The following is a 27,883-nucleotide window of genomic DNA, read 5'->3' as shown; positions in this document are numbered from 1 at the left end:
GGGCACTTGTTACATCTGTGTATGACATGGTGTATCTCTACTTGAAGTACTGTGCAGAGCTTGGTCTCCTTACCTTTCATTTGTCTGGGCAGGGAGGGTGCAGAAGTGAAGGGATAGAAAATAGTAAAAGACAGAGGGTGCAAGACAGTCTTGCATTTGAAGCAGTTCAGGTAAGGGTTATTAGGTTAACTTCTGGTCAAAGGGCTGAGGAAATCTCCGACATGCTCCCTTACCTGATAGGTAACATCAGCCCTGGCTGGTTCAGAGCTGCTTCCTCCACTGAGGGCACCTGTCAGAGCACTACCCATCACATGGCCAACTGCTGAGCCCACCGCCACTCCTGCAGCTGTGCTTGCCATCTGTGCCATCAGGCCTGGCTGGCGTGGCTGCACTGAGGTTGGGGCAACGGCTGCTGGTGGAGGATGAGCAGGGGGAGGGGCACGAGAAGGAGGTGGGCGGCTACAACAAACAAGAAAAATCATTAGTGCGCAGGGTCTGGTTGCACTGACACCATTATCAGCCCAGTTATATTAACAAAAAGAACAGATGAACAGGGGTTGTGGAGGAAGGGGTAGCTAGAGAGCAATTGCAGGGGGGTGGGTCAGCTAGAGTGCGACTGCAGGTGGGGGTTGAATGGGAGAGCAAACAGATGGGGGGGGGGGGGGTGTGTGAACAGGAGGGCGACGGGCAGCAGCAGGAATGAACAGGATGGCGGATGGATGGATGGGGTGGGGGAAGGAGTGAATGGTAGAGCAACATGTGGGGGGGTGGGGGGGGTGGGGGGGGGTGTGGGGGGGGGGTGGGGGGGGGGGTGGGGGGGGGGGGGGGCGGCGGGGGGGGGGGTGGGGGGGGGGGGGGCGGCGGGGGGGGCGGCGGGGGGGGCGGGGGGGGGGGCGGGGGGGGGGGCGGGGGGGGGGCGGGGGGGGGGGGCGGGGGGGGCGGGGGCGGGGGGGGCGGGGGGGGGGGTGGGGTGGGGGGGTGGGGGGGGTGGGGGGGGGGGTGGGGTGGGGGGGGGGTGGGGTGGGGGGGGTGGGGTGGGGGGGGGGTGGGGGGGGTAGGGGGGGGAAGAGAGAGAGAAGGGGGGGGGGAAGAGAGAGAGAAGGGGGGGGGAAGAGAGAGAGAAGGGGGGGGGGGAAGAGAGAGAGAAGGGGGGGGGAAGAGAGAGAGAAGGGGGGGGGGAAGAGAGAGAGAAGGGGGGGGGGGGAAGAGAGAGAGAAGGGGGGGGGGAAGAGAGAGAGAAGGGGGGGGGGAAGAGAGAGAAGGGGGGGGGGGAGAGGAGAGAGAAGGGGGGGGGGAGAGAGAGAGAGAAGGGGGGGGGGGAGAGAGAGAGAAGGGGGGGGGGAAGAGAGAGAGAAGGGGGGGGGAAGAGAGAGAGAAGGGGGGGGGAAGAGAGAGAGAAGGGGGGGGGGAAGAGAGAGAGAAGGGGGGGGGGGAAGAGAGAGAAGGGGGGGGGGAAGAGAGAGAGAAGGGGGGGGGAAGAGAGAGAGAAGGGGGGGGGGAAAGAGAGAGAGAGAGGGGGGGGGGAAGAGAGAGAGAAGGGGGGGGAAGAGAGAGAGAAGGGGGGGGGAAGAGAGAGAGAAGGGGGGGGGAAGAGAGAGAGAAGGGGGGGGGAAGAGAGAGAGAAGGGGGGGGAAGAGAGAGAGAAGGGGGGGGGAAGAGAAGAGAGGGGGGGGAGAAGGAGAGAGGGGGGGGGAGAAGGAGAGAGGGGGGGGAAGAAGGAGAGAGGGGGGGAGAAGGGGGGGGGGGAGAAGGGGGGGGGAGAAAGGGGGGGGGGAGAAGGGGGGGGGGAGAAGGGGGGGGGGGAGAAGGGGGGGGGGGGAGAAGGGGGGGGGGGAGAAGGGGGGGGGGAGAAGGGGGGGGGGGAGAAGGGGGGGGGGAGAAGGGGGGGGGGGGGGGGAGAAGGGGGGGGGGGGAGAAGGGGGGGGGGGGAGAAGGGGGGGGGGGAGAAGGGGGGGGGGGGGAGGAAGGGGGGGGGGAGAGAAGGGGGGGGGGAGAAGGGGGGAAGGGGGGAGAAGGGGGGAAGGGGGGAGAGGGGGGAAGGGGGGGGGAAGGGGGGAGAAGGGGGAAGGGGGGGGGAAGGGGGGGGGAGGGGGGGGGGAGGGGGGGGGAGGGGGGAAGGGGGGGGAGGGGGGAAGGGGGGGGGGAAGGGGGGAGGAAGAGGGGGGAGGAAGGGGGGGAGGAAGGGGGGGAGGAAGGGGGGGAGGAAGGGGGGGGAGGAAGGGGGGGAGGAAGGGGGGGGGGGAGGAAGGGGGGGGAGGGGGGGGGGGGGGGGGGGGGAGGGGGGGGAGGGGGGGGGGGAGGGGGGGGGGAAGGGGGGGGGGAAGGGAGGGGGGGGAAGGGAGGGGGGGAAGGAGGGGGGGAGGGGGGGGGGGAAGGGAGGGGGGGGAGGAGGGGGGGGGGGAGGGAGGGGGGGGGGGGGGGGGAGGGAGGGGGGGGAGGAGGGGGGGGGGGGGGGGGGAGAAGGGGGGGGGGGAGAAGGGGGGGGGGGGAGAAGGGGGGGGGGAGAAGGGGGGGGGGAGAAGGGGGGGGGGAGAAGGGGGGAGAAGGGGGGGAGAAGGGGGAAGGGGGGGGGGGGAGGGGGGAAGGGGGGGGGGAAGGGGGGAAGGGGGGGGGGGGGGAGAGGGGGAAGGGGGGGGGGGGAGGGGGGAAGAAGGGGGGGGAGGAAGGGGGGGGGAGGAAGGGGGGGGGGAGGAAGGGGGGGGGGGGAGGGGGGGGGAAGGGGGGGGGAGGAGAAGGGGGGGGAGAGAAAGGGAGGGGGGGGAGGGAAGGGGGGGGGGGGAAGGGGAGGGGGGAGGGAAGGGGGGGGGAGGGAAGGGGGGGGGAGGGGAAGGGGGGGGGAGGGAAGGGGGGGGAGGGAAGGGGGGGGGAGGGAAGGGGGGGGGGAGAAGGGGGGGGGAGAGAGGGAGGGGGGGAGAAGGGGGGGGGAGAGAGAAGGGGGGGGGGGAGAGAAGGGGGGGGGGAAGAAGGGGGGGGGAGAAGGGGGGGGGGGAGAAGGGGGGGGGGGAGAAGGGGGGGGAGGAGAAGGGGGGGAGAAGGGGGGGAAGGGGGGGGAGAAGGGGGGAAGGGGGGGGGAGAAGGGGGGAAGGGGGGGGAGAAGGGGGGGAAGGGGGGGGAGAAGGGGGGGGGAGGGAAGGGGGGGAAGGGGGGGGGGAGGGGGGGAGGGGGGGGAGGGGGGAGGGGGGGGGAGAAGGGGGGGGGGAGAAGGGGGGGGAGGAGGGGGGGGGGGAGGGGGGGGAGGGAGGGGGGGGGGAGGGGGGGGAGGGGGGGGAGGGGGGGGGGGGAGGGGGGGGGAAGGTGGGGGGGGGGAAGGGGGGGGGGAAGGGGGGGGGAGGGAGGGGGGGAAGGGGGGGGGGAGGGGGGGGGGGAGGGGGGGGAAGGTGGGGGGGGGAAGGGGGGGGAAGGGGGGGGGGGAGAAGGGGGGGGGGGAGAAGGGGGGGGGGGAGAAGGGGGGGGGGGAGAGAGGGGGGGGGAGGGAGGGGAAGGTGGGGGGGGGGAAGGGGGGGGGGAAGGGGGGGGGAGGGAGGGGGGGAAGGGGGGGGGGAGAAGGGGGGGGGGAGGGAGGGGAGGGGGGGGGTGAGAGCCGGGGGGGGGGGGGGGGGGGAGAGAGCGGGGGGGGGGGGGTGAGAGCGGGGGGGGGGGGGGGGAGAGCGGGGGGGGAGCGGGGGGGGGTGGGGAGGGAGGGAGCGGGGGGGGGGTGGGGAGGAGGGGAGCGGGGGGGGTGGGGAGGAGGGAGCGGGGGGGGTGGGGAGGAGGGAGCGGGGGGGGTGGGGAGGAGGGAGCGGGGGGGGGTGGGGAGGAGGGAGCGGGGGGGGGAGGAGGGAGCGGGGGGGGTGGGGAGGGAGGGAGCGGGGGGGGTGGGGAGGAGGGAGCGGGGGGGGTGGGGAGGAGGGAGCGGGGGGGGTGGGGGAGGAGGGAGCGGGGGGGGTGGGGAGGAGGGAGCGGGGGGGAGGGAGCGGGGGGGGGAGGAGGGAGCGGGGAGGAGGGAGCGGGGGGGAGGGAGGAGGGAGCGGGGGGGAGGGAGGAGGGAGCGGGGGGGAGGGAGGAGGGAGCGGGGGGGAGGGAGGAGGGAGCGGGGGGGAGGGAGGAGGGAGCGGGGGGGAGGGAGGAGGGAGCGGGGGGGGGGAGGAGGGAGCGGGGGGGGGGGAGGAGGGAGCGGGGGGGGGGGAGGAGGGAGCGGGGGGGGGGAGGAGGGAGCGGGGGGGGGGGGGAGGAGGGAGCGGGGGGGGGGGAGGAGGGAGCGGGGGGGGGAGGAGGAGGGAGCGGGGGGGGAGGAGGAGGGAGCGGGGGGGGAGGAGGAGGGAGCGGGGGGGGGAGGAGGAGGGAGGGGGAGGAGGAGGGAGGGGGGGAGGGGGGGAGGGGGGGAGGGGGGGAGGGGGGGGAGGGGGGGAGGGGGGGAGGGAGGGGGGAGGGGGGGAGGGAGGGGGGGGGGAGAGCGGGGGGGGGGAGAGCGGGGGGGGGAGAGCGGGGCGGGGGGAGAGCGGGGCGGGGGAGAGCGGGGGGGGGAGAGCGGGGGGGGGGAGAGCGGGGGGGGGGAGAGCGGGGGGGGGGAGAGCGGGGGGGGGAGAGCGGGGCGGGGGAGAGCGGGGGGGGGAGAGCGGGGGGGGAGAGCGGGGCGGGGGAGAGCGGGGCGGGGGAGAGCGGGGCGGGGGAGAGCGGGGCGGGGGAGAGCGGGGCGGGGGAGAGCGGGGCGGGGCGGGGAGAGCGGGGCGGGGCGGGGGAGAGCGGGGCGGGGCGGGGGAGAGCGGGGCGGGGCGGGGGAGAGCGGGGCGGGGCGGGGGAGAGCGGGGCGGGGCGGGGGAGAGCGGGGCGGGGCGGGGGAGAGCGGGGCGGGGCGGGGGAGAGCGGGGCGGGGCGGGGGAGAGCGGGGCGGGGCGGGGGAGAGCGGGGCGGGGCGGGGGAGAGCGGGGCGGGGGGGGGGAGGGAGAGGGGGGGGGAGTCGGGGGAGGGGGGGGGAGTCGGGGGAGGGGGGGAGTCGGGGGAGGGGGGGAGTCGGGGGGGGAGGGGGAGGGGGGGAGTCGGGGGGGGAGGGGGACGGGGGGGGAGGGGGACGGGGGGGGAGGGGGACGGGGGGGGAGTGGGGTGGGGGGTAGGAGGAGGTACGTTGTAGAGGTAACTGTCTGTGTTGGAGGTGGAGGGGAATGGAGTGGAGTGCGAAGGCTTGCGGGTTGGAAGCGCGGCCTGTCGCCGGCCCTGGGACCGTGACCTCGAATCGTCCTTCAAGCGACAGACAAGAACGGTCCCCAGTTCAGGCCAAGTCTCCGAGGTTACAGCCGGCAGACAAACTACTACATCCCTCACCTCACTCGGCTGCGGCTTCCTCTGGGCATGGTGAGGGTCAAACCAGGAGCACGAACCGGAGCAAACAGCGCTGTAACTCTGCTTCAAACCGGACAGGGTCAACCCGAGGCCGTGCGTCAGAGCACGTGTCCTAGCGTGCTTCCGTCATCCGCACGTCATTTATCTCCCATAGTCACGCCTGTCTCCCTTGTCCCTGAACGGGGTGGGTGGGTAATGATGGGAGGTCGGAGGTTTCCTTATGGAGGATGCTGAACCAGACTGTCTAATCTCCCTTCGGAGCTGAAACGGGGGGAGGCGATAACCTAGTGGCATCGTCCCTGGACTGTTAATCAAGGTAATGTTCCAGGGACCGGGTTGAAATCCTACCACTGCAGATGGTGAAATTTGAATTCAATAAAAATGTGGAAATAAGGCTCCTGAAGTCCATCTGGTTCACTAATGCCCTTTAGAGAAGAAATCTGCCAGCCATACCTGGTTTGGCCTACCTGTGACTCCAAACAATGCTCTTGTGAGGGAAAAAGTAACTCTTTTATCATTGGCCTTTTGCAATATGGATGCCAAAACTGCACACAGTTAGCCCTTAAAGTCTGTCATTAAATATATATGCTGTCCTGCCCTGGCAAAGCAGATCCTCAGTAACCTGGAGGTACGGTGGGGTTTTGCCAATTACAAGATTGTCACTACGATCTGCAGCTAATCCTTGAAAGGACCCAGTAGTGAAGACATTGGCAGCTACCTGCAGAGCATGACAAGCGTGTTTTGAGGTATGAAGTCTGCAGGACAAAGGAGCAGCGCTCCAGAAGCTTGTGGTTTCAAATAAGTTGGTTGGACTACAACCTGTTGTTGTGTGACTTCTGACTATTCACAAAGTATATCCATAGGTCAAACAGATTAACAAGAAGAAAGTTAAAAAGCAAAGATCACAGTCTCTCCATGGGCTATCTGCTGCAAACCAGCACAGGGGGCATCCACTTGGTCTGACCACGGGCTGCAGCGACATTCCACACTGGCCCACTGCCAATGCGCTCTGCACCAGTCCCACTGGTTGCTGCTGCTCCTGCTTTGGGCTGTCAGCTGCATACCCTGTCTTGGAGGCCAGGGCAAAGGTGTCCAAGGCCTAGAGATGGGAGAAAATTGGGGAGAAAGAAAAAAAAAAGCAGGCAGAGCAGACAAGCTCCAGCTAGAACGTCCTACTCCACCACCATCTTAGCAGAAGTGGAGGCCTTTCATACAATCTTGATGGAGAATGGACATGTAAAGGGATTGCACATCTGTGGTGAAGAGGAGATGGCTAGAACCAGAAAACAGGAAATTGTGGGACCAGCATTAAGTGTGAAAAGAATCACAGACGTATGAAGGCAGAGATGGACAAAGTGAGGAAAATAGAGTCAAGATAGGAAGAAATAGACTCATTTGGGAAATAATGGGTCAGTCAGAGCAGTCCTATTTGTAGATGTTGCAAAGGTGGTAGAAGCAGGCTCTGAGCAAGCAAACTAAGAAGTGGGAATCTGTGGAGGGGAGATTTCTTGGGGAGATGAGGTCACTGATAGTCCTAGAAACAACAGCCTAACATGATGGAGTCATGATCCAGGGAAGATAGGTCAGGACACCAGGCAACCACGTGATTTGAAACAAAGTACCTGAGAGAACAGAGTGCAGCAACTGCAGAGGGAGTTGGAAATTGAGGCAGCTCTTGATGAAGAGATGAAGTTGTTTTTGAGACCATTTTACAGACCTCATTACAAATCAGCACAGTGGCTCAGTGGTTAGCACAGCTTTCTCACAGCACCAGGAACCCAGGTTTGATTCCATCCTCGGGCAACCGTCTTTGTGGAGTTTACGTGTTCTCCCTGTGCCTTGTGTGGGTTTTCCCTGGATGCTCTGGTTTTCCCTCACATTCCAAAGGTGTGCAGGCTCAGTGGATTGGCTATGCTAAATTTCTCATAGTGTTCAGAGATGTGTTGGTTAGTGGGTTATAGGGGCATGGGTCTGGGTGGGATGCTGTGAGAGTCAGTGTGGACTTGTTGGGCTGAAGGGCCTGTTTCCACAATGTAGGGATTCTATTCTATTCTAACCCACCTACCATCCCATAAATTGCTGGAGTCGAAGATCAGAGGGCATTATCTCAGAAAAAGAAGTCACTCATTTAATACAGTAATGAGGAATTTCTTCTCACAGAGGGCAGTCAATCTGTAGAGTTCTTTACCCCAGAGAGCTCCTGATGCTGAACATTTAAGTAAAATCAAGGCTGAGGTAGCTAGGAGGGGAATCACAGTTTATGGGGTAAAAGTAGGAAATTGCAGTTGAAGATTATCAGATCAGTCATGATCCCATTGAATAGCAGAGCAAACTTGATAGGCTGAATAGCCTACTTCTCCTATTTAAGGTCTTAGTGATCTAATTCAGTACGTGTCAGACTGCAAATGTCTACAAACCCATGGAATGTTAATGGAACAATGGAAGAAATTTATGGAAAAACTCAGCAGATCTGGCAGCATCTCTAAAGAACTGGAAAGTTGTTCACACTGGGGAGTTTACAGCATGTTAACATTGCAAGCCATTAACTTGTCCCTCACTCAGAATAATCGAGGATTGATTTCAGTTTAGAAAACTCAGAGACTAAAATTTTTTGGAATAGAATCCCTACAGCGTGGAAGCAGATCATTCAACAATCGAGTTCACACCAACCCTCCAAAGAGCATTCCACCCAGAACCACACCCCTACCCTGTCCTGCATTTCCCATGGCTAATCTACCTAACCTACACATGGCTGGACACTCGGCAATTTAGCATCGCCAGTTCACCCAGCCTGGACATCTTTAGACTGTGGGACAAAACCAGAGCACCTAGAAGAAACTCACACAGAGACTGGGAGAATGTGCAGACTCCACCTCAGGGTAAAATTGAACCTAGGTCCCTGGTGCTGTGAGGCAGCAGTGCTGACCACTGAGCCACCGTGCTGCCCTAGGGCATTTTGGAGGAACCCTGACTGGAGGTCAGAAGCAAATATAGTTTCTGTCCTGGGGAGTAAATTTTCTGTAGCAGTTTGGGAAAAGTACAGTTATTTCTGGGAAAGTTTGGTTTGTGTAACTCAATACTGTGAACAGTTGGTAAGAAATCTGCAGTTAAAAAGCTAGGAAATGTTAAGGCCACAGTTTGGTTTATTTTTTGTAAGAAGTCTTCTAATTCACAGGATTAAACAAGGAATAGCAGTTAAATAAAACTTCTGTTGTTAAAGAAGACCTGCAGCCTTACGTAAATATATCTTGGTGTCTGACCGCTATGTTATCTAAACAAAAAAATAACACAGCCTATCAAGTGAGATTTTGTTCCGGGACTTTGCTTCTCCAGTAGTGCATTCAGCTGGAATCGTAGCAGCTAGAGCTGTTTAAAAAAAGGGAGTGACCTCAGTCAGGAGAATGTATTGAAGAAACTGTGGCTGTTCTCCTTCGAGACTTTTGAGAAAACATTTGATAGAGCTGTTCAAATGAATGGGAGACCTAGATAGTGCAGACGGAGAGAACACTGTTCATAGCAGTGGAAGTATCAAGAGCCAGGGGAATAAAACAAAGAACAAGAATGCTGGAAATCTGAAACCAAGAGCAGAAATTGCTGGAGAAACTCAGCAAGTCTGACAACATCTGTGGAGAGAAGCAGAGTTAACGTTTCAAATCTAGTGACCCCTCTTGAGAAAAAGAAGATTAAAGCTGATGGGCAAAGAAGCAAGAGTGACATGAGCTGAAAGATTTTATGCAGTGAATGTTCATGATCTTGAAATTGTGGTCTGAGGACGTAGGAGAGGCAGATTCAGTTGTGAAATTCAAAAGATAAATCGGGAAGTACTTATAGAGTCATAGAGTATGGAAACAGACCCTAAATGCAACTCATCCATGCCAACCAGGTTTTCCAACCTAAAATAGTCCTATTTGCCTATGTTTTTGCCCATATCCCTATAACTCTTGCCTCTTTATGTTTCTGTCCCAATGTCTTTGAAATGTTGTAATTATACCTGCATCTACCTCTTTGGCAACTCTTTCCAGATGTACACAACCCTCTGTGTGAAAAAATTGTCCCTCAGATCGCTTTCAAATATTTCCCCTCTCACCTTAAACCTATGTCCTCTAATTTTGAATTCCACTATCCCAGGGAAAAGACCTTAACTATTCACCCCATCCATGGCCGTCATGATGTTAGAAAACCTATATACGTAACCCTTCAAACTCCTATTCTGAGGGGAAATGTCCCAACCTATTCAGCTTCTCCTACAACTTAAACCATTCTGATTTGGTAACATCCTTGTAAATCTTCTCTGAACCCTTTCCAATTTAATAATATCCTTACTATATCAGAGTGACCTGGTCTGTATGCAGTACTCTAGAGGAGAAGTTGCTGGACATGCTCAGCAGGTCTGGCAGGATCTGTGAAGAAAATACTCAGAATTAACATTTCGGGTCCAGTGACCCTTCCTCAGAACTTCTGGGTCACCCAACCTGAAACATTGACTTTTTTTTGTCACAGATGCTGCTAGACCTGCTGAACTTTTCCAGCAACTTATGTTTTTGTTCCTGATTTACAGCATCGGCAGTTCTTCTGATTTTTACTCTAAAAGAGACCTCAGCAATGTCCTGTACAGCCGCAACATGGCATCCCAACTCCTGTACTCAATACCAATGAAGGGAAGCATGCCAAATGCTTTCATCACCATCCTATGTACCTGTGACACCACTTCCAAGGAACTATGTACCTGGAGCCCTAGATTTCTCTGTTCAACAACACTCTCCAGGAGTTCTGCTCTGGTTTGTCTTACCAAATACAACACCTGGCACTTATCTATATTACGCTCCATCTGCCACTCCTTGGCCCATTGGCCCAGCTGATCAAGATCCTGTTGTATTCTTAGATAAGCTTCTTCATTGTCTACTATTCTACCCACTTAGATGTCATCCGTAAACTTATTAACCATGCTTCCTACACTTTCATCCAAATTGTTTATGTAAATGACTGACAACAGTGGACCCAGCACTGAACCCTGCAGAACATCACTGGTTACAGGCCTCCAGTCTGAAGAACAACTGTGCACCGCACCACCTCTGTCTCCTATTGTCAAGCCAGTTTTGAATCCAATTGCAAGTTCTCCCTGAATCCCATGTGATCTAACTTTACTAGTCAATCTACCATATGGAATGTTGTCGAAGGCCATACTAAAGTCCATGTAGACAACATCTACCACTCTGTCCTCATTTATGTTCTGGGTCACATCCTCAAAAAACTCAATCAAGTTTGTGAGACACGATTTTCAAGGTACAAGGCCATATTGACTATCCCTAATCAAGCCTTCCTCCTCCAAATCCCTTCCAACATCTTATCTACCACTGATGTTAGCCTCACCTGTCTGTAGTTCCCTGGCATTTCTTTGCAGCCATTCTTAAATAAAGGCACAGCATTAGCCACCCTTCAGTCTTCCTGCACCATACCCGTGACTGTAGATAATACAAATATTTCTGCTAGAGGCTCAGCATTTTCTTCCCTTACTTTCTGCCACATCTTAGGATACACTTGATCAGGTCCCAGGAATTTATCTACCATTAAGCATTTTCGACCCTCTTCTTCTGTAATGTGGACTGTATTCAAGACATCAATATTTATTTCTCCATGTTTTCTAGCTTTCATGGTATGGTCAGTACTGAGGGAGTGAAGGGAAATAATTTGATGGGCTGTAGAGAAATGATTGGAGAGTAAGTGTAGCTGCACCAAATATACAGAAATTCAGAAGCAAACATGATCTCGATGGGTCAAAGGACCTCCTTCCAACTAATTCCATAAGCCTCTTATTCTATCACCCAAACCTATTAAACAGCAGAATTGAAGATTCTCCCAAAGTGACACTGCTGTGCATTTCTTCTGGAATCTTGCATCCTCCTATCATGGAAATACTAATCACAGTGTCCCTCAGGAAAGTCTGTCGGAGTGGGCTAGAGTTTAGGGAAGATAGGGCACATTGCCTTTTTACAGCACTAACTACTGCATAGTTAGTTTAAAGCCCACTCTTTGAGTGAACAGATGAATGAATAGGTGAGGACATGAGAGGATTGGGTGAGAGGGGTAGCGGGGTAGTTGGAGGTGCTGATTGAACGTTTGGAAAGAATGTTTGGAGGGTGGATGATTGGTTTGAAGTTTTAGAGTCACCCAGGTGTTCTAACTTATCTAACCTGTGGCAGTCAAGTACCCAGAACTGCCCAAGTTTCTGATCCCAGCTCAGAGTCAAAGACAATTTCGTAAGTCTGGGCAGCTGAGGAATTGCACATCAGATGCCTAAACGTTCATAAAGTTCTGACATGCATCCTCAGTTACATTTCAAGTCAGTAACAATCTGGAAAGAAAATTTGGCCTCATGATTTAATTGACCTGGTTTATTATCTCAGTTATTTTTGCCTTTCTGAGGGCATCACATAATTTCGAATTGGGTGGAGAGCATATATATTGTGAAACACAGAATTGTGCAGACAAGCTGAATGAGCGAGAGAGTGTTTAGTTGGCTAACATTGTGTGTTTGTGAAACTGTTCCCAGCAACTCTTGATGTTCTGAATGATTGATCCCACGTGAAGATTAGAGGAAAAATGTTCCACCACAATGTAACCCACAAAGGACAGGAAATTCTATCGGAAACTCAGACGATTTCAGTATAGAAGCTACAAAATGACTCACCGCCAGTGAGATAAAGCCAAATAACAACACACTGCATGTGCAAAACATACAGCATCACTCAGAATCTGGAGAGAAGAATTTGTGGCTAAAAATGATAAGGAAAAATATGCAGAGGCTAGAATATTCAAAGAATTCCGGCGCCAAGAGCCCAACTCCAGTCTCCCTCCTCCAAGGTGTCAGCTTGCTGTCCACTGTCACCGCTACCTCCAAATGCTGGAGGAGCTTTGCTACCACCAGCCCCGAATGCCAGAAGGACATCCTTGGTGCCACTGCTGCCAATTGTCAGGAGAGGAGAGAGGCTAACCCACATTAGGCCTCGTCTCTCTACCACACTGGTACTGTTGACTGACCCGCCGAAGCATAGAGAAACAAAAGAAAAGAGCAGAAGTAAAAAGAAAAAAAAACGCAAATGGGTGTAGATGAGTCCTGGTCAAGAGCTACTCAGCTGCCATTTTGGAACTCAAAGATGGTGATAGATTGAAAAGCCTCTTTCTGAGCTGTAACTATGATGATTTGCAACAAAGACAATAAATGAAAAGCATAGATAGAAACGAATAGGTGTGATTCAATGTCATTTAAAAAACCACAGTTTTAAAGTTACACAGGTTGAAAATGAAATATTCCAGGATACTCTTAGAAAAGATAGGCAAAATGGAAAAGGAGATGTGATAGTATTAGTAATAAAGAATGGATTAATGACTTTAGAATCACTGTTATGAGCTTTTTGTGTTGTTGGAGCTGCTCTAATCCAGGCAAGTGGTGAGTGTTCCGTCATACTTCTGACTTATGTTTTTTTCAATGCTTGACAGACTTTGTGAGTATATGAGGTGAGCTACTCACTGGAAAATTCCTAAACTTCTGCTTCCTGTTGTGGTCACAGTAGTTATACGGCTAGTCCAGTTCAGTTTCTGGTCAATGGTTGTCGCTAGGATATCAATAAGCAGGGATTCAGCAATGGTAATGCCATTGAATGTCAGGGGACATGGTAAGATTCTTTATTGTTGGAGATTATCATTGCCTGGCACTTGCACCGTGTCTCCATTGCCTGTCACATATCAGTATAAGCCTGAACATTGCCCAGGCCTTGCTGTGTATAAACGTGTGCCGCTTCACTATCTAAGGTGTCATGAATGGTGCTGAACATTGTGCAATTATCGGCGAACATGTCTACTCCTGATCTTGTGATGGATGAAGCAGCTGACTTTGGATATTATCCGAGGAACTCCTGCAGAGATATCCTGGGACTGAACTGATTGATCTCCAAAAACCACAACGAATTATTAATGTTCCTTATGCTGGATATGACTCCAGTCAGCAGAGTGTTTTCTCTCTTATTGCCGTTCACTCCAGTATTGTTATAACCCGATGGCACAATCAACCAAATGCTACCTTGATGTTAAGGATTGCCACTCCCATCTCATTCTGGCGTTGTCCTTCTTTGTCCATATTTAATCCAAAGCTGTAATGACAACAAGAGCTAAGTGGCCCTGGCAGAATGCAACAAGATTAGGTTCGCCATTGCAATTTCTACTACTAGGTGGTCCATCCAATTTCATTTATTTTCTTAATGGTTTGATACAACTGAGTAGTTTGGTAGACTATTTCAAAGGGCAGTTAAGAATCAACCACATTGTCAAACCTCATTGTGGGATGAAATAAGGTTTTTAAATGAGAGGTGATGAATTAAACCTGAAGAAAATCAGATTTTTAATTGATAACCCTTTCATAAGTGAGCCTGGTGTGTGTGTGTGTGTGTGTGTGTGTGTGTGTGTGCGTGCGTGCGTGCGCACGCGCAAGACAGGGGTTTATAAAGGGAATGGAGTTTTAATTAATAGAGTTATATACCAGAAGTTGGTCATTTATTACATGTTACAAATAATCATTCTTGTTGTGTACAGAAACCTGGTCTGTACTTTCTACAAACCTGGACCTAAAAATCAGATAAATAGGGGAATTTTTGCGTATTTATTTTAAATCTTTGAGATTGCGAATAGTAGGGCTTGATTTCCAATGTGCTACCCCAAGTGAGTCATGACAATAACGAAATCAGTCCTGCAACACAAATCCTAAAATAATAGACGAAAGGCTTTTGTCAAATAGCAAACTCTGAATTTTTTACACTGTGGATAGTTTTTATAAATATTAAAAAGCAGGAAGTTTAAAAGCCTTGACAGCTGTGTTGGCAGCTCCGAAGAGGCACTTGACAATATCAGTGAGTTTATTCATATTAATGCACACCCATGTCTTCATTTAATAAATCACTGGGCACCTGACCCCTCACACTGGATGGCTTAACACTTCTGTAGGGCACCTGACCTCTACCAAAGGTGTCTGGGGACCAACACTCAAAATATTCAGTGGTAACAGGTAGTTGTCCCCAAAAGCCCTGAAATGCACTTACTAATGGAGGCAACCACAGAAATCTTGTCCCTGAAAACAGAATGGAAAAAAATGTTGTGAGGCCAGTCCTCCAGTCACACACTGATTCTTTCCCATGCTTGTTGCTGATAGGGCATAGTAAGTCTCCTGGAGGAGTAACATCATTGAGGAGTAACTAAGAGCTGAGGGCCTGAAAACAAGAGCCATGGGCGTAGAACCAAGACCTGAAGGTAGGGATGGGGATGGACAGCTGGCATACTGGAGGAAGGGTGAAAGGTCGAGGGGCAGTGAGGCTATTGCCAGAGTGGGGTCCTTTTTCAGATGTGGCCTGTTGGCTAAGCAGGAAGATACTTCTGCCAGATCCAGGAGTTTTTGTTGGTTTGTGACATGCACTTTTCTTCTAGCAGATTTGATTTACATAACGTGGCAATACTTTTGTTACCCCACATAATATAAGGAACTAGGACAGGGCATTGAAAGATCCAACAAATGTTTATTGTAGCTTATTAACATATGTGCAATATAACATTCTCAGGCATATCGGTATCTGAGCAAAAATTAAGCTTACAAGTGTAGCATGCTTCCACTGAAGTTTCATGCTTCAAGTGATCTGAGTCAAGATGAAGTCTAAGACCTTTATATCCTCAGTCGTATGCTTTAATAGTGATAATATCATAGGAATGTATGTTAAAGATATACTAACAAACCATGTCTCTTAAAGATATCGTTGGTAATCACTCACTAATGAGCATGATTGTTTACCTAGGAAATTTCTTATCACTGGCCATAGGTTCTGTGAGTTCTTGTGTGGCTGATGAGCCAAATTCTAGAGATTCATCTCTAACAACACATTTGGTAAGTGTTTCCAGGCAAAATAATCCTTGTCCCTGAGATCGTTGGCATTGCTTTCTCTGGTTACTTTACTCTTGCTACCAGGTGTTCTTAAAGAATTGTATCCCTTCATACAAGTGTTTCCTCCAAGTTAGTTTCTTCCAAACGAGGATCTTCCATGTTTTGATATCTTTGTTACATTTCTTGGAGAAACCTTCAGGGAGTCTTTGAAATGTTTCTTTTGTCCTCCTCTCATTTGATTGCCTTCATTGAGCTGGCCAAAGAAGATTCGCTTTGATAGTCAGAAATAAGGCATCCTAAGCACATGGCTGTCCCAACTGAGTTGGTTTTAGTTGATAATAGAGCATAGAACATAGAAAAGTACAGCACAGTACAGGCCGTTCGGCCCACGATGTTGTGCCGTGGAATAATCCTAATCCAAAAATAAAATAACCTAACCTACATTCCCCTCAATTCACAGCTGTCCATGTGCATGTCCAGCAGTCGCTTAAATGTCACTAATGACGCTGCTTCCACGACTACACGATAATGTCCACAATGTTGATACTGTTAGTTGCGTCAGTGAGGCTGATGTGGAGAATCTGTCTGAAGCAATGTTAATGGTACTTCTGAAGGATCTTGAGCTGGTGTCAAAAGTAGCCCAAGTTTCACAGCCAAACAAAAGAGTCAGAAGGATGACTGCCTTGTTTATGAGTATCTCAGTATCAGCTCGATGTCACAGCCATTAAAGTCTGTCATCCTTAGGTGTCCGAAGGTAGTGCTTGCAGATTGGATGTGATTTTGAATATCCCCATTAATGTCAGCTGTGGATGAGAAGTAGCTTCTCAGGTTGGGAAAATGCCCCATGTTTGGAAGATTTCTCTATTGAGTCCTATACACCTGCATTCCCCATATAGATGGCCGAAAGGTCCTCCACTTCTTCCTGTCCTGCAGACCAGACCAGTCCCACTCCACTGACACCCTCATCTGCTTAGCTGAACTCGTCCTCACCCTCAACAACTTCCCTTTCGATTCCTCCCACTTCCTACAGACAAAGAGGGTGGCCAGGGTACCCGCATGGGCCCAGGTTATGCCTGCCTCTATGTAGATTACATGGAACAGTCATTCTTCCGTACCTATACTGGCCCTAAACTGCACCTCTTCCTCTGTTACATTGATGACTGTATCGGCGCCGCCTCATGCTCCAACGAGGAGCTCAAACAGTTAATCCACTTCACCAACACCTTCCACCCAAACCTTAAGTTCACCTGGACCATCTCTAATACCTCCCTCTCCTTCCTGGACCTCTCTATCTCCATCTCAGGCAACCACCGAGAAACCGATATTTATTTCAAGCCCACCGACTCCCACAACTACCTAGAATACACCTCCTTCCACCCACCTACCTGCAAAAATTCCATCCCCTATTCCCAATTCCTTTGCCTCTACCGCATCTGCTCCCAGGATGAGGCATTCCACTCCCGTACATTTTAGATGTCCTTGTCTTTCAAGGACTGCAACTTCCCCCCCATAGTGGTCGAGAACGCCCTCAAGCATGTCTCCTGCATTTCCTGCAACTCATCCCTCGCACCCCGTCCCTGCAATAACCGCCAAAAGAGAATCCCCCTCATCCTCACATACTACCCAACCAACCTCCAGATCCTACGCATCATCCTCTGACACTTCTGCCATCTGCAATTCGACCCCACCACCAAAGACATTTTTCCATCCCCACCCTTGTCTGCTTTCTGGAGATACCACTCTCTCCTTGACTCCCTTGTCCACTCCACACTTCCCTCCAACCCCACCACACCTGGCACTTAGCCCTGCCACCGCAGGAAGTGTTACACCTGCCCCCATACCTCCGTCCTTGCTCCTATCCCAGGCCCCAAGAAGACCTTCCACGTCAAGCAGATGTTCACCTGCACATCTGCTAATGTGGTATACAGTATCCACTGTACCCATTGTGGCCCCATCTACATTGGGGAAATCAAGCGGAGGCTTGGGGACCGCTTTGCAGAATACCTACGCTCAGTTCGCAATAAACAACTGCACCTCCCATTCGCGAACCATTTCATTTCCCCCTCCTATGTTGTTACAAAAATAGACGACCTGTTCATCCTGGGCCTCCTGCAGTGCCACAATGATGCCACCCAAAGGCTGCAGGAACAGTACCTCATATTCCGCTTGGGAACTCTGCAGCCCAATGGTATCAATGTGGATTTCACAAGCTTCAAAATCTCCCCTCCCGCTACTGCATCCCAAAACCAGCCCAGCTTGTCCCTGCCTCCCTAACCTGTTCTTCCTCTCACCTATCCCCTCCTCCCACCTCAAGCTGCACCCGCATTTCCTACCTACTAAGCTCATCCCGTCCCCTTGACCTGTCTGTCCTCCCCAGACTGATCTATCCCCTCCCTACATCCCCATCTGCACTCACCTCTACTGGCTGTATTCCCGCCTCTTTAACTTGTCTGTCTCCTGTCCACCTATCTTCTCCTCTATCCATCTTCGATCTGCCTCCCCCTCTCTCCCTATTTATTTCAGAATCCTCTCCCCCTCCCCTTTTTCTAATGAAGGGTCTAGGCCCAAAACGTCAGCTTTTGTGCTCCTAAGATGCTGCTTGGCCTGCTCTGTTCATCCAGCTCCACAATTTGTTGTCTCAGATTCTCCAGCATCTGCAGTTCCCATTGTCTCTGATACAGTGAGGTCAGTGTTGATTTCTCCTTGGATTTCAACTGGTAACTGTTGAAAAGTTTTCCATCCATTCTGTAGACAATGTCCACACCACTGGGAAGCTCATTCTTGATGAGCCAAAGAATAGTGATGATAAGATGGATAAAAAGGTGGGGGTCGATGACCTACGCCTGCTTGACCCCTGTCTTCACCTCAAAGTATTCTGTCATGTTACTGTCGGCGAGGCCTGTCAGTGACATCTAGTCATTCAGGAGCAGGACAATATTGGTGAATTTTGCTGGATAGCTGGCCTTTGACAGGATCTTCCTAAGCACTTCCTGATTGACTTGAGTCAAAAGCTTGATTGGGTCAATGAAGGCATGTAGAGTAGTTGGTATTATTCCTGAGCTTTCTCTTAGAATTCCAGAGCAGTGAAAATCATGTCCCTAGTTCTGCAGTTTGCTTGGAAGCCATACTGGCATTAGAAGGGTTTCCTTCGACACCGGGAGAAAGCGCTGAGCAGGCATTCAGGCAATGATCTTCCCAGCATTGGAGAACAAGGAGATTGCTCAGTAGTTTCCACAGTCCATTTTGTCTTCTTTTTGAAGACGATGGTGATGGCAGTATCCCAGAAATCAGCAGGTTTCTCTTCTTTACGTTAGTGATGATGTTGTTATGTCAGGTGCACAGGGCTTTCCTCTTCTTGTCAATTGAACTCTTGGATGATGTGGTCATTCTTGTTGAACCATTCTTGGTATTTCCTGATCTTGTAGCTAATGGTTTCTTCACATGATGGCTGTCTTCAGCTTTTTCCAGATCTTCTTCACTCTATTAAGTGAACTCTGGACATTTTAGTGAAGACATCGTTAGAAGTTTGTTAGTCTGTTTGGCACTCAACATGATGGACATTAAGAAGTAGATGAGCTGGTGATCTGTCCAGCGGTCTTCTGCGCTAGCCTTTGCTTTGGTAATGAGGATGTCCTTTTGACTCAGGATTGAACAATCACTTAATTAATCATGAGCTATTGCTTTGATCGTGGATGCCTCCAAGAAGTCTTGAACTTGTCTTTTTGACAGATCAGTGTACTGGTGATGACCAGCTGGTGTTCTGCACATTTGATGAGCAAGACAGTCCCATGATGTTGCAATTCCTGACTCCTTCCTCCTTTAAAGATACACTGACATACTGACTATGAAATGAAACACAAAGTGGAGAACACATGCAGTTTTCCAAGCCAGAGGGACGACCCGTACAGCTAGGGAACTCTGAGGGATTATGACTAAAATGTCTATAATGTGCTCCCCTATTTTTGTAACAACCTTAAATGGAGGTCCTGGGGATTTGTCACTCTTTGGTTCCATTAATTTCCTTATTATTGATGTTTTACTTATGTTAATTTTATTCAGTCCCTGTCCCCGATACACTACTAATTTCCTCAGAACCTCCTGTCAAGCTGTCCTCTTTTCTGCTGTAAGTACTGAGGCAAAGTAACAACAACAAAAACAAAGTTGCTGGAAAAGCTCAGCAGGTCTGGCAGCGTCTGTGAAGGAGTAAACAGAGTTAACGTTTCAGGTCCAGTGACCCTTCCTCACACCCTTCCAGTTCTGAAGAACGGGCGCGGGACCTGAAATGTTAACTCTGTTTTCTCCTTCACAGACGCTGCCAGACCTGCTGAGCTTTTCTAGCAACTTTGTTTTTGTTCCTGATTTACAGCATCCGCAGTTCTTTTGACTTTTAATTATTCAGCATGTCTGTCATTTCCCCAATCAGTGACAATATTCTACTTTCAGTCTTTAGTGGGTCAACATTGCACCTGACCTCCTACTTTACCCTTGATGTAACTGGAATTTTTTTCTTGTCAGGCAGCATCTGTGAAGAAAAATCAGAGTTAATGTTTCGGGTTTGGCGACCCTTTCTCAGAAATTATTACTAAATCCAATATTACCTGCCCCTTGTTGCATCCAGCACTTATTTTTGGAGAAAACTATCATGGACTTGTTCCAGAAATTCACTACTTCTCTGACAGCTACTTAAACTGCACGTCCCAATCAAGGTTAAAGTTAAAATCCCCCATTAATGTTACACTGCCTTTGCTGCACATTAGCCTAATTTCTGTACTTGTACAATCTAGCACTTCAGAGCCGCTACCAACAGGTCTATACATGCTTATTACATTTTTTGCTGTTACTTAGATCTTACTTCAATTCTTTACTGTTTCTCGGTTCCATATATAATGTCTCCACCTGATGCTTTCCTCTCGCTATATACTCCCTTGCCTTTGAAAGAATTTTGTTTCTAATCAATAAGATAAAATAACTCCACTCCTCTGCCTGCTGACTCTGATATCCATTATTATGAAGTGCATTGAGAGCAGAGTGATGGTACACATCAGCTCCAGCATCCCAGATTGCCTTGATCGACTATAATTCAGCACAGTGGCACAATGGTTCACACTGCTGCCTCACAGCATTGGGGACCTGGATTCAATCCGGGGCGACTGTGTGTGTGGAGTTTGCACATTCTCCCCATGTCTACATGGGTTTCCTCTGGGGGCTTAGGTTTCCTCCCACAGTCCAAAAATGTGCAGGCTAGGTGGATTGGCCATGCTAAATTGCCTGTGGTGTTCAGGGATGTGTAGATTAGGTGGGTTATAGGGGGATGGGTTTGGGTGGGTGTTCTGAGGGTTGGTGTGGACTTGTTGGGTCGAAAGGCCTGTTCCCACAGTGTACGGAGACTATTCTATTCTAATCCACCTACCATCCCACAGCTGACACCATCTCCTTGGCCCTACACTCATCCCTGGAACATATGAATAACAAGGACACCTATGTCAGACTTCTTTTATTGACTTTAGCTTTGCCTTCAGCACCATAATTCCAAACAAACCCATCTCCAAACTCTGAGACCTAGGACTCTACTCCCCGTCCCTCAAGTGGATCCTTGACTTCTTCACCCACAGACTGGAATCAGTAAAGAGAGGCAACAACATCTCCTCCACAATAATCCTTAGTACCTGTGCCCCGCAAGGCTGTACACTCATCCCCTTACAGTGCTCCTTATACACTCATGACTGTGTGGCTATATTCAGTTCTAAGTCCCTTTACAAGTTTGCTGAAGACACCTAGGCAGTGAGTTGAATCTCAAACAATGACAAGACAGAGTACGGGAAAGAGATATACAGCTTAGTGGCATAGTGTAAAGACAACAATCTCTCCCTCAATATCAGTAAAACAAAGGAGCTGGCTATCTATTTCAGGAAGTGAGTGGAGGACATGTCCCTCTCTGTATCAGTGAGGCAGAGGTGGTCAAGTTCCAAAGAGTGAATATCACTGACAATCTACTCTGGTCCTCCCTTGTCAACACTACAGTCAAGAAAGCACACCAACACCACTACTACCTCAGAAGGTGAAGCAAATTTACCATGCTCACAAAGACCTTTGCCAATTTTTACAGATGCCCCATAGAAAGCATCCTATATGAATGCATCACAGCTTGATATGGCGTCTGTTCTGCCCAAGCAGCAAGAAGTTACAGAGCGTTGTGAACATGTCCTAGTCCATTACAAAAACCAGCCTGCCTTCCATCAACTCTGTTTACACTTCCTGTTGCACTGGGGAAACAACCAGCATAATCAAATGCCCCCTCCCACCCTGGTTATATTATCTTCCACTGCCTTCCATCAGGCAGAAGATATAAAAGTTTGAAAACGTACCAACAAATTCAAGCTCTCTGATGAAGGGTCTAGGCCCGAAACGTCAGCTTTTGTGCTCCTGAGATGCTGCTTGGCCTGCTGTGTTCATCCAGCCTCACATTTCATTATCTAACAAATTCAAGAACACTCCTTCATCACTGTGATCAGGCTTATGAATGGTCCTCTCACAAATCAAAGTTGATCTTCCTGTGCACTTTCTCTGTCACTGTAACACTATATTCTGCATTTTGTTTTGTTTTATTCTGATGTACTTTTATGAGGTATGATTTGTCTGCTTACCATGCAAACAATACTTTTCACTGTCCACAGGTATAGTGCCGGAACATTGGAGAGAGGAAAACATCATTCCCTTGTTCAAAAAAGGGAATAGGAATAACTCTGGAAATTACAAGCCAGTTAGTCTTACTTCGGTGGGCAAATTATTGGAAAGGACTCTGAGAGATAGGATTTATGATCATTTGGTTAGGCACAGTTTGATTCATGATAGTCAGCATGGATTAGTGAGGGGTAGATCATGTCTCACAAACCTTACTGAATTCTTCGAAGAGGTGACCAAACACGTGGATTAAGGTGGAGCAGTGGATGTGGTATACATGGATTTAAGTAAGGTGTTTGATAAGGCTCCCCATGGTAGGCTCATGCAGAAGGTAAGGAGGCATGGTATAGGGGGAAATGTGGCAGATTGGATTCAGAATTGGCTGACCCTTAGAAGACAAAGGGTGGTAGTAAATGAAAAATATTCAACATGCTGCTCAGTTACAAGTGGTGAATCACAAGGATCTGTTCTGGGTCCTCTTCTATTTGTCATTTTTGTAAATGATTTGGATGAAGGAGTGGAAGGGTGGATTAGTAAGTTCGTGGATGATACAAAGGTGGGTCGAGTTGTGGATAGCGCGGTGGGCTGCTCTAGGTTACAAAGGGACATTGGTAGGATGCAGAGCTGGGCTGAGAAGTGGCAGATGCAGTTTAACCCTGAAAAGTGTGAGGTGATTTATTTTGGAATGACAAACTTGAAAGCAGAATACAGAGTTAATGGAAAGATCCTTGGCAGTGTGGAGGAGCGGAGGGATCTTGGGGCTCATGTCCACAGTTCCCTGAAAGCTGCCGCCCAGGTGGATAGAGTTGTTAAGAAGGCTTATGGTGTGTTAGCTTTCACTAATAGAGGGATCGAGTTCAAGAGCCATGATGTTATGCTCCAGCTGTACAAAAGTCTGGTTTGGCTACATCTGGAGCCAGTTCTGATCGCCTCATTACAGGAAAGATGTGGAAGTGTTGAAAAAGGTGCAGAGAAGATTTGCCAGGATGTTGCCTGGAATGGAGGGAAGGTCTTACAAGGAAAGGTTGAGAGAGCTAGGGCTTTTCTCTTTAGAATGATGAAGGATGAGAGGTGACTTGGTAGAGGTGTACAAAATGATCAGATGTATAGATAGAGTGGACAGCCAGAAACTTTTTCCTAGGGTGGAGATAGCAACTACTGTCGCTATTACGGTAGCTTGCACTGAAGGAGGTGCAGAGGAGATTCACTCGGTTGATTCCAGAGTTGGGAAGTATGGATTATGAGGAGAGACTGACTAAACTGGGATTATACTCATTAGAATTCAGAAGAATTACGGGAGATCTTATAGAAACATATAAGATTACGAAGGGAATAGATAAGGTGGAGGAGGGAGGTTGTTTCCACTAGCAGGTGAAACTAGGACTAGGTGGCTTAGCCTCAAAGTAAAGGGAAGCAGATGTAGGACTGAGGTCAGGAGAAACTTCTTCACCCAAAGTGTTGTGAATCTGTGGAATTCCCTACCCAGTGGAGCAGTTGAAGCTACCTCGCTGAATGTGTTTAAGGCAAGACTGGATAAATTTTGGAACAGTAAAGGAATTAAGGGTTATGGTGAGCAGGTGGGTAAGTGGAGCTGAGTCTCAAAAAGATCAACCATGATCTTATTGAATGGCAGGGCAGGCTCGAGGGGCCAGATGGCCTACTCCTGCTCCCAGTTCTTAGGTTCTTATGTTCTTGTTACAAAGGGGCATAGTTTTAAAGCGAGTGGAGGTAGATCTAGGTAGGTTCTTTACTCAGAGAGTGGTAGGGGCGTGGAATGCATTGCCGGAGAGCATTGTGGAGTCGGCTTCATTAGGGGCATTTAAGCGGCTGTTAGATAGGTATATAGATGAAAGCATAAGGTATGGGTGAAGGATAGATAGACCTTAGGTTTAAGGTAAAAAATATTCTGCCTGGAAGTCAGTGGTGAGTGGGGTTCCACAGGGCTCTGTCCTTGGGCCTCTACTGTTTGTAATTTTTATTAATGACTTGGACGAGGGAATTGAAGGATGGGTCAGCAAGTTTGCAGACGACACAAAGGTCGGAGGTGTCGTTGACAGTGTAGAGGGCTGTTGTAGGCTGCAGCGGGACATTGACAGGATGCAGAGATGGGCTGAGAGGTGGCAGATGGAGTTCAACCTGGATAAATGCGAGGTGATGCATTTTGGAAGGTCGAATTTGAAAGCTGAGTACAGGATTAAGGATAGGATTCTTGGCAGCGTGGAGGAACAGAGGGATCTTGGTGTGCAGATACATAGATCCCTTAAAATGGCCACCCAAGTGGACAGGGTTGTTAAGAAAGCATATGGTGTTTTGGCTTTCATTAACAGGGGGTTTGAGTTTAAGAGTCGTGAGATCTTGTTGCAGCTCTATAAAACTTTGGTTAGACCGCACTTGGAATACTGCGTCCAGTTCTGGGCGCCCTATTATAGGAAAGATGTGGATGCTTTGGAGAGGGTTCAGAGGAGGTTTACCAGGATGCTGCCTGGACTGGAGGGCTTATCTTATGAAGAGAGGTTGACTGAGCTCGGTCTCTTTTCATTGGAGAAAAGGAGGAGGAGAGGGGACCTAATTGAGGTATACAAGATAATGAGAGGCATAGATAGAGTTGATAGCCAGAGACTATTTCCCAGGGCAGAAATGGCTAGCACGAGGGGTCATAGTTTTAAGCTGGTTGGTGGAAAGTATAGAGGGGATGTCAGAGGCAGGTTCTTTACGCAGAGAGTTGTGAGAGCATGGAATGCGTTGCCAGCAGCAGTTGTGGAAGCAAGGTCATTGGGGTCATTTAAGAGACTGCTGGACATGCATATGGTCACAGAAATTTGAGGGTGCATCCATGAGGATCAATGGTCGGCACAACATTGTGGGCTGAAGGGCCTGTTCTGTGCTGTACTGTTCTATGTTCTATGTTCTATGTTCTAAAAGACAGTTACAGGACATGCTGACGAGGCTCGAGCAGTGGATGCGGTGTACATGGACTTCAGCAAGGCATTTGATAAGGTTCCCCACAGCAGGCTCATTCATAAAGTCAGGAGGTATGGGATACAGGGTGATTTGGCTGTCTGGATTTAGAATTGGTTGGCTGACAGGAGGCAGAGAGCGGTTGTAGATGGTAAGTATTCTGCCTGGAGGTCAGTGCTGAGTGGTGTCCCGCAGGGCTCTGTTATTGGGCCTCTGCGCTTTGTAGGTTTTATAAATGACTTGCATGAGGGTGTTGAGGGGTGGGTTAGTATGTTTGCTGATGACACAAAGGTTGGAGGTGCTGTTGATCGTATCAAGGGCTATTGCAGGCTTCAGCGAGACATTGACAGTATGCAGAGCTGGGCTGAGAAATGGCAGATGGAGTTCACCCTGGATAAATGCAAAGTGATGCATTTTGGTAGGTCGAACTTGAATGCTGAATAAGGGATTAAAGGCAGGATTCTCAGCAGTGTGGAGGAACAGCCGGATCTTGGTGTTCAAGTGCATAGCTCCCTCAAAGTTGCCACCCAGGTGGATAAGGTTGTTAAGAAAGCGTGTGGTGTTTTGGCTTTCATTAACAGGGGGATCGGGTTTAAGAGCCGCGAGGTTATGCTGCAGCTCTACAAAACCCTGGTGAGACCACACTTGGAATATTGTGTCCAGTTCTGGTCGTCCTATTATAGGAAAGATGTGGAGGCTTTGGAGAGGGTGCAAAGGAGGTTTACCAGGATGCTGCCTGGACTGGAGGGCTTGTCTTTCTCTCTGGAGAGAAGGAGGAAGAGAGGTGACCTGATCGAGGTGTACAAGGTAATGAGAGGCATGGATAGAGTCGATAGCCAGAGACTTTTCCCCAGGGCAGGATTGACTGCCACGAGGGGTCATAGTTTTAAGGTGTTAGGAGGAAGGTATAGAGGAGACGTCAGAGGGAGGTTCTTCACCCAGAGAGTTGTGAGCGCATTGGAATACTTTGCCAGTGGAAGTCGTGGAAGCAGAGCCATTAGTGACATTTAAGTGACTGCTGGACATGCACATGGACAGCAGTGAATTGAGGGGAATGTAGGTTAGGTTATTTTATTTTTAGATTAGAATTATTCCACGGCACAACATCGTGGGCCAAAGGGGCTGTACTGTGCTGTTCTGTGTTCTATGTCCTGTGCTCTATGTTCACCATATCTCTGTACATGTGACAATAATAAATCAAATAAAGTCCATCCTGTGAACCTTATAACCTGGTACATTTAGTTCCTAACCCCAACCATTCTGCAGCCATATCTTAGTAATGGCTCCTGTCTCATAATCTCCACTTTGGATTTGCGCCTGCAGATCATTTAATTTATTCCTTACACTCCATGCATTTGTAAATAGAAACCTCATTTGGGCCATGTACTCGAACCTGTCCCTCAGCACTAATGCTATTTTCCCCTGTTTATGATTGCATTCTTCCAGTTGAATCTATGCACTACTTAGTTTTGCCATTCCCTTCTGTACCTGAAGTAGGATTCCTGATTGTTTCTTTACTTCTCTGTCCTGTTACTTGATTTTGAACCTGTATCAACTTCACTCGAGCCTCCCCCCTGCCCCCGTGCCTCCGATTTACTAGTTTAAATTCCTGTGACTGCCCTATTTAGCCTTTCCGCTAGGACATTGGCCCCATATTGGTACAGCTTGAGCCTGTCCCAATGGTAAAATTCCTTCCTGTCCTAATGTTCATGCCAATGCCCCAGAAAATGGAATCTTCTTTCCCACACTACTCCTTCAGCCATGCATTTATTTCCCTAATTTCCTCATTTCTGTGGCAGTTTGCACCTGGCTCTGGTAATAATCCAGGGATATCCTTGAGGTCCTGTTCTTTAATTTTGTACCCTAATTCCTGATATTCCCCAAATAGGACATCTTGCTTATGTTCTAGGTCCCAACATGGAGCTTCTCCTCCCACTCCAAAATCCTTTGAAGTTGCTGGAAATGTTCCTTATCTTGGCACCAGGCAGGCAGTACACTATATGGGGCTCTCTATCCTGCTCACAAGGGATGGAATCGGTCATCCTAATTATAGAATGCCCTACCATGACCTGTTTTCTTTTACTTGTCCCCCCCTCCCCCACTTGAATGGCCTCCTTTATAAGGGTGTAGTGGTCAGTTTTATCCATTCTCCCTGCAGACTCTTTCTTCATCCATACAGTGAGCATGTACCTCATACACTCTGTTAGACAAGGTTAAGAATTGAGGCACCTCTAATGCTAAATTCAGGATCCCTCCACCTGCCTCACTGTAGTCACACCCTCCCGTTCCTGGTCACTAGCCAAATTTGAAGTACTTAACCTACAGGGTGTGGCTGCCTCCTGAAACACAGCGTCCAGGTAACTCTGATCCTCCATATGTGTCACAGTATCTGAAACTCAGACTTCGGCTCATTGACTCTGAGTTGCAGTTCCTCAAGCAACCAATACTTGCTACCACACTGCTACAGCAGTGATTGCTGTGAACCACATGGGTCCCCCCAGCTCCCATATCATGCAAGTACAACACACCATATGGCTCTGGAACTCTATTTTAGTTAATTAATTTTCAAATTAATTTTTCCAAAAAATTCCTATCAGTCTTCAGATTTCTAATCTGTAAATTATTTCTATCCTACTATTTTGAAACTAATTTAGAATAGATGTACAAATTAGCAGTTACTGTGGTTTTCCTATGATGTCACTCAGTTTTGTTACTGAGTTTCTCACAGTTTCTGGTGATATTCTCATAAGTAACTGTAGACCTCAAGCCTCAGTCTTGATTTAAAATTCCACCTTGGCTCTGAGCTGCTTCCCTTACTAGCTCTGCTGCCTGGGGTAATTGTGGGCTCAAGTTTCACCTTGATTTATATTTTCTCCTGAGCCTCTGCCCCACTTGTGAAATAACTCCGCTGAAACCAATATCCCATCACTAAGTCACCCTTTATTTGTACGTGGACAATCCTTGACACTGATCCAGATCCCTCAGAGCCAGTTCTTAGACTGAACACTC

General features: G+C 50.3%; 1 protein-coding gene across 1 annotated transcript in view; it reads right to left on the bottom strand.

Moving 5' to 3' along the window:
* The window catches only part of chchd10 (coiled-coil-helix-coiled-coil-helix domain containing 10), a 9,675-nt gene extending 4,235 nt beyond the window's left edge, over positions 1-5,440 (bottom strand). The window contains exons 1-2 of the mRNA XM_048556513.1: positions 5,299-5,440; positions 234-459 (exon numbers count right to left, since the gene is read on the bottom strand). Of these exons, the coding sequence (XP_048412470.1) occupies positions 234-459; positions 5,299-5,327 (255 nt within the window). The 5' untranslated portion in view covers positions 5,328-5,440. The remainder of the gene's footprint in view (positions 1-233; positions 460-5,298) is intronic.
* Positions 5,441-27,883: the final 22,443 nt, after the last annotated feature.

This window comes from Stegostoma tigrinum, chromosome 26 (genome assembly GCF_030684315.1).
Source record: "Stegostoma tigrinum isolate sSteTig4 chromosome 26, sSteTig4.hap1, whole genome shotgun sequence".
Taxonomy (NCBI): Eukaryota; Metazoa; Chordata; class Chondrichthyes; order Orectolobiformes; family Stegostomatidae; genus Stegostoma; species Stegostoma tigrinum.
The sequence above is the reverse complement of the archived record's forward strand: the minus strand, read 5'-3'. Positions and strand labels throughout refer to the sequence as shown.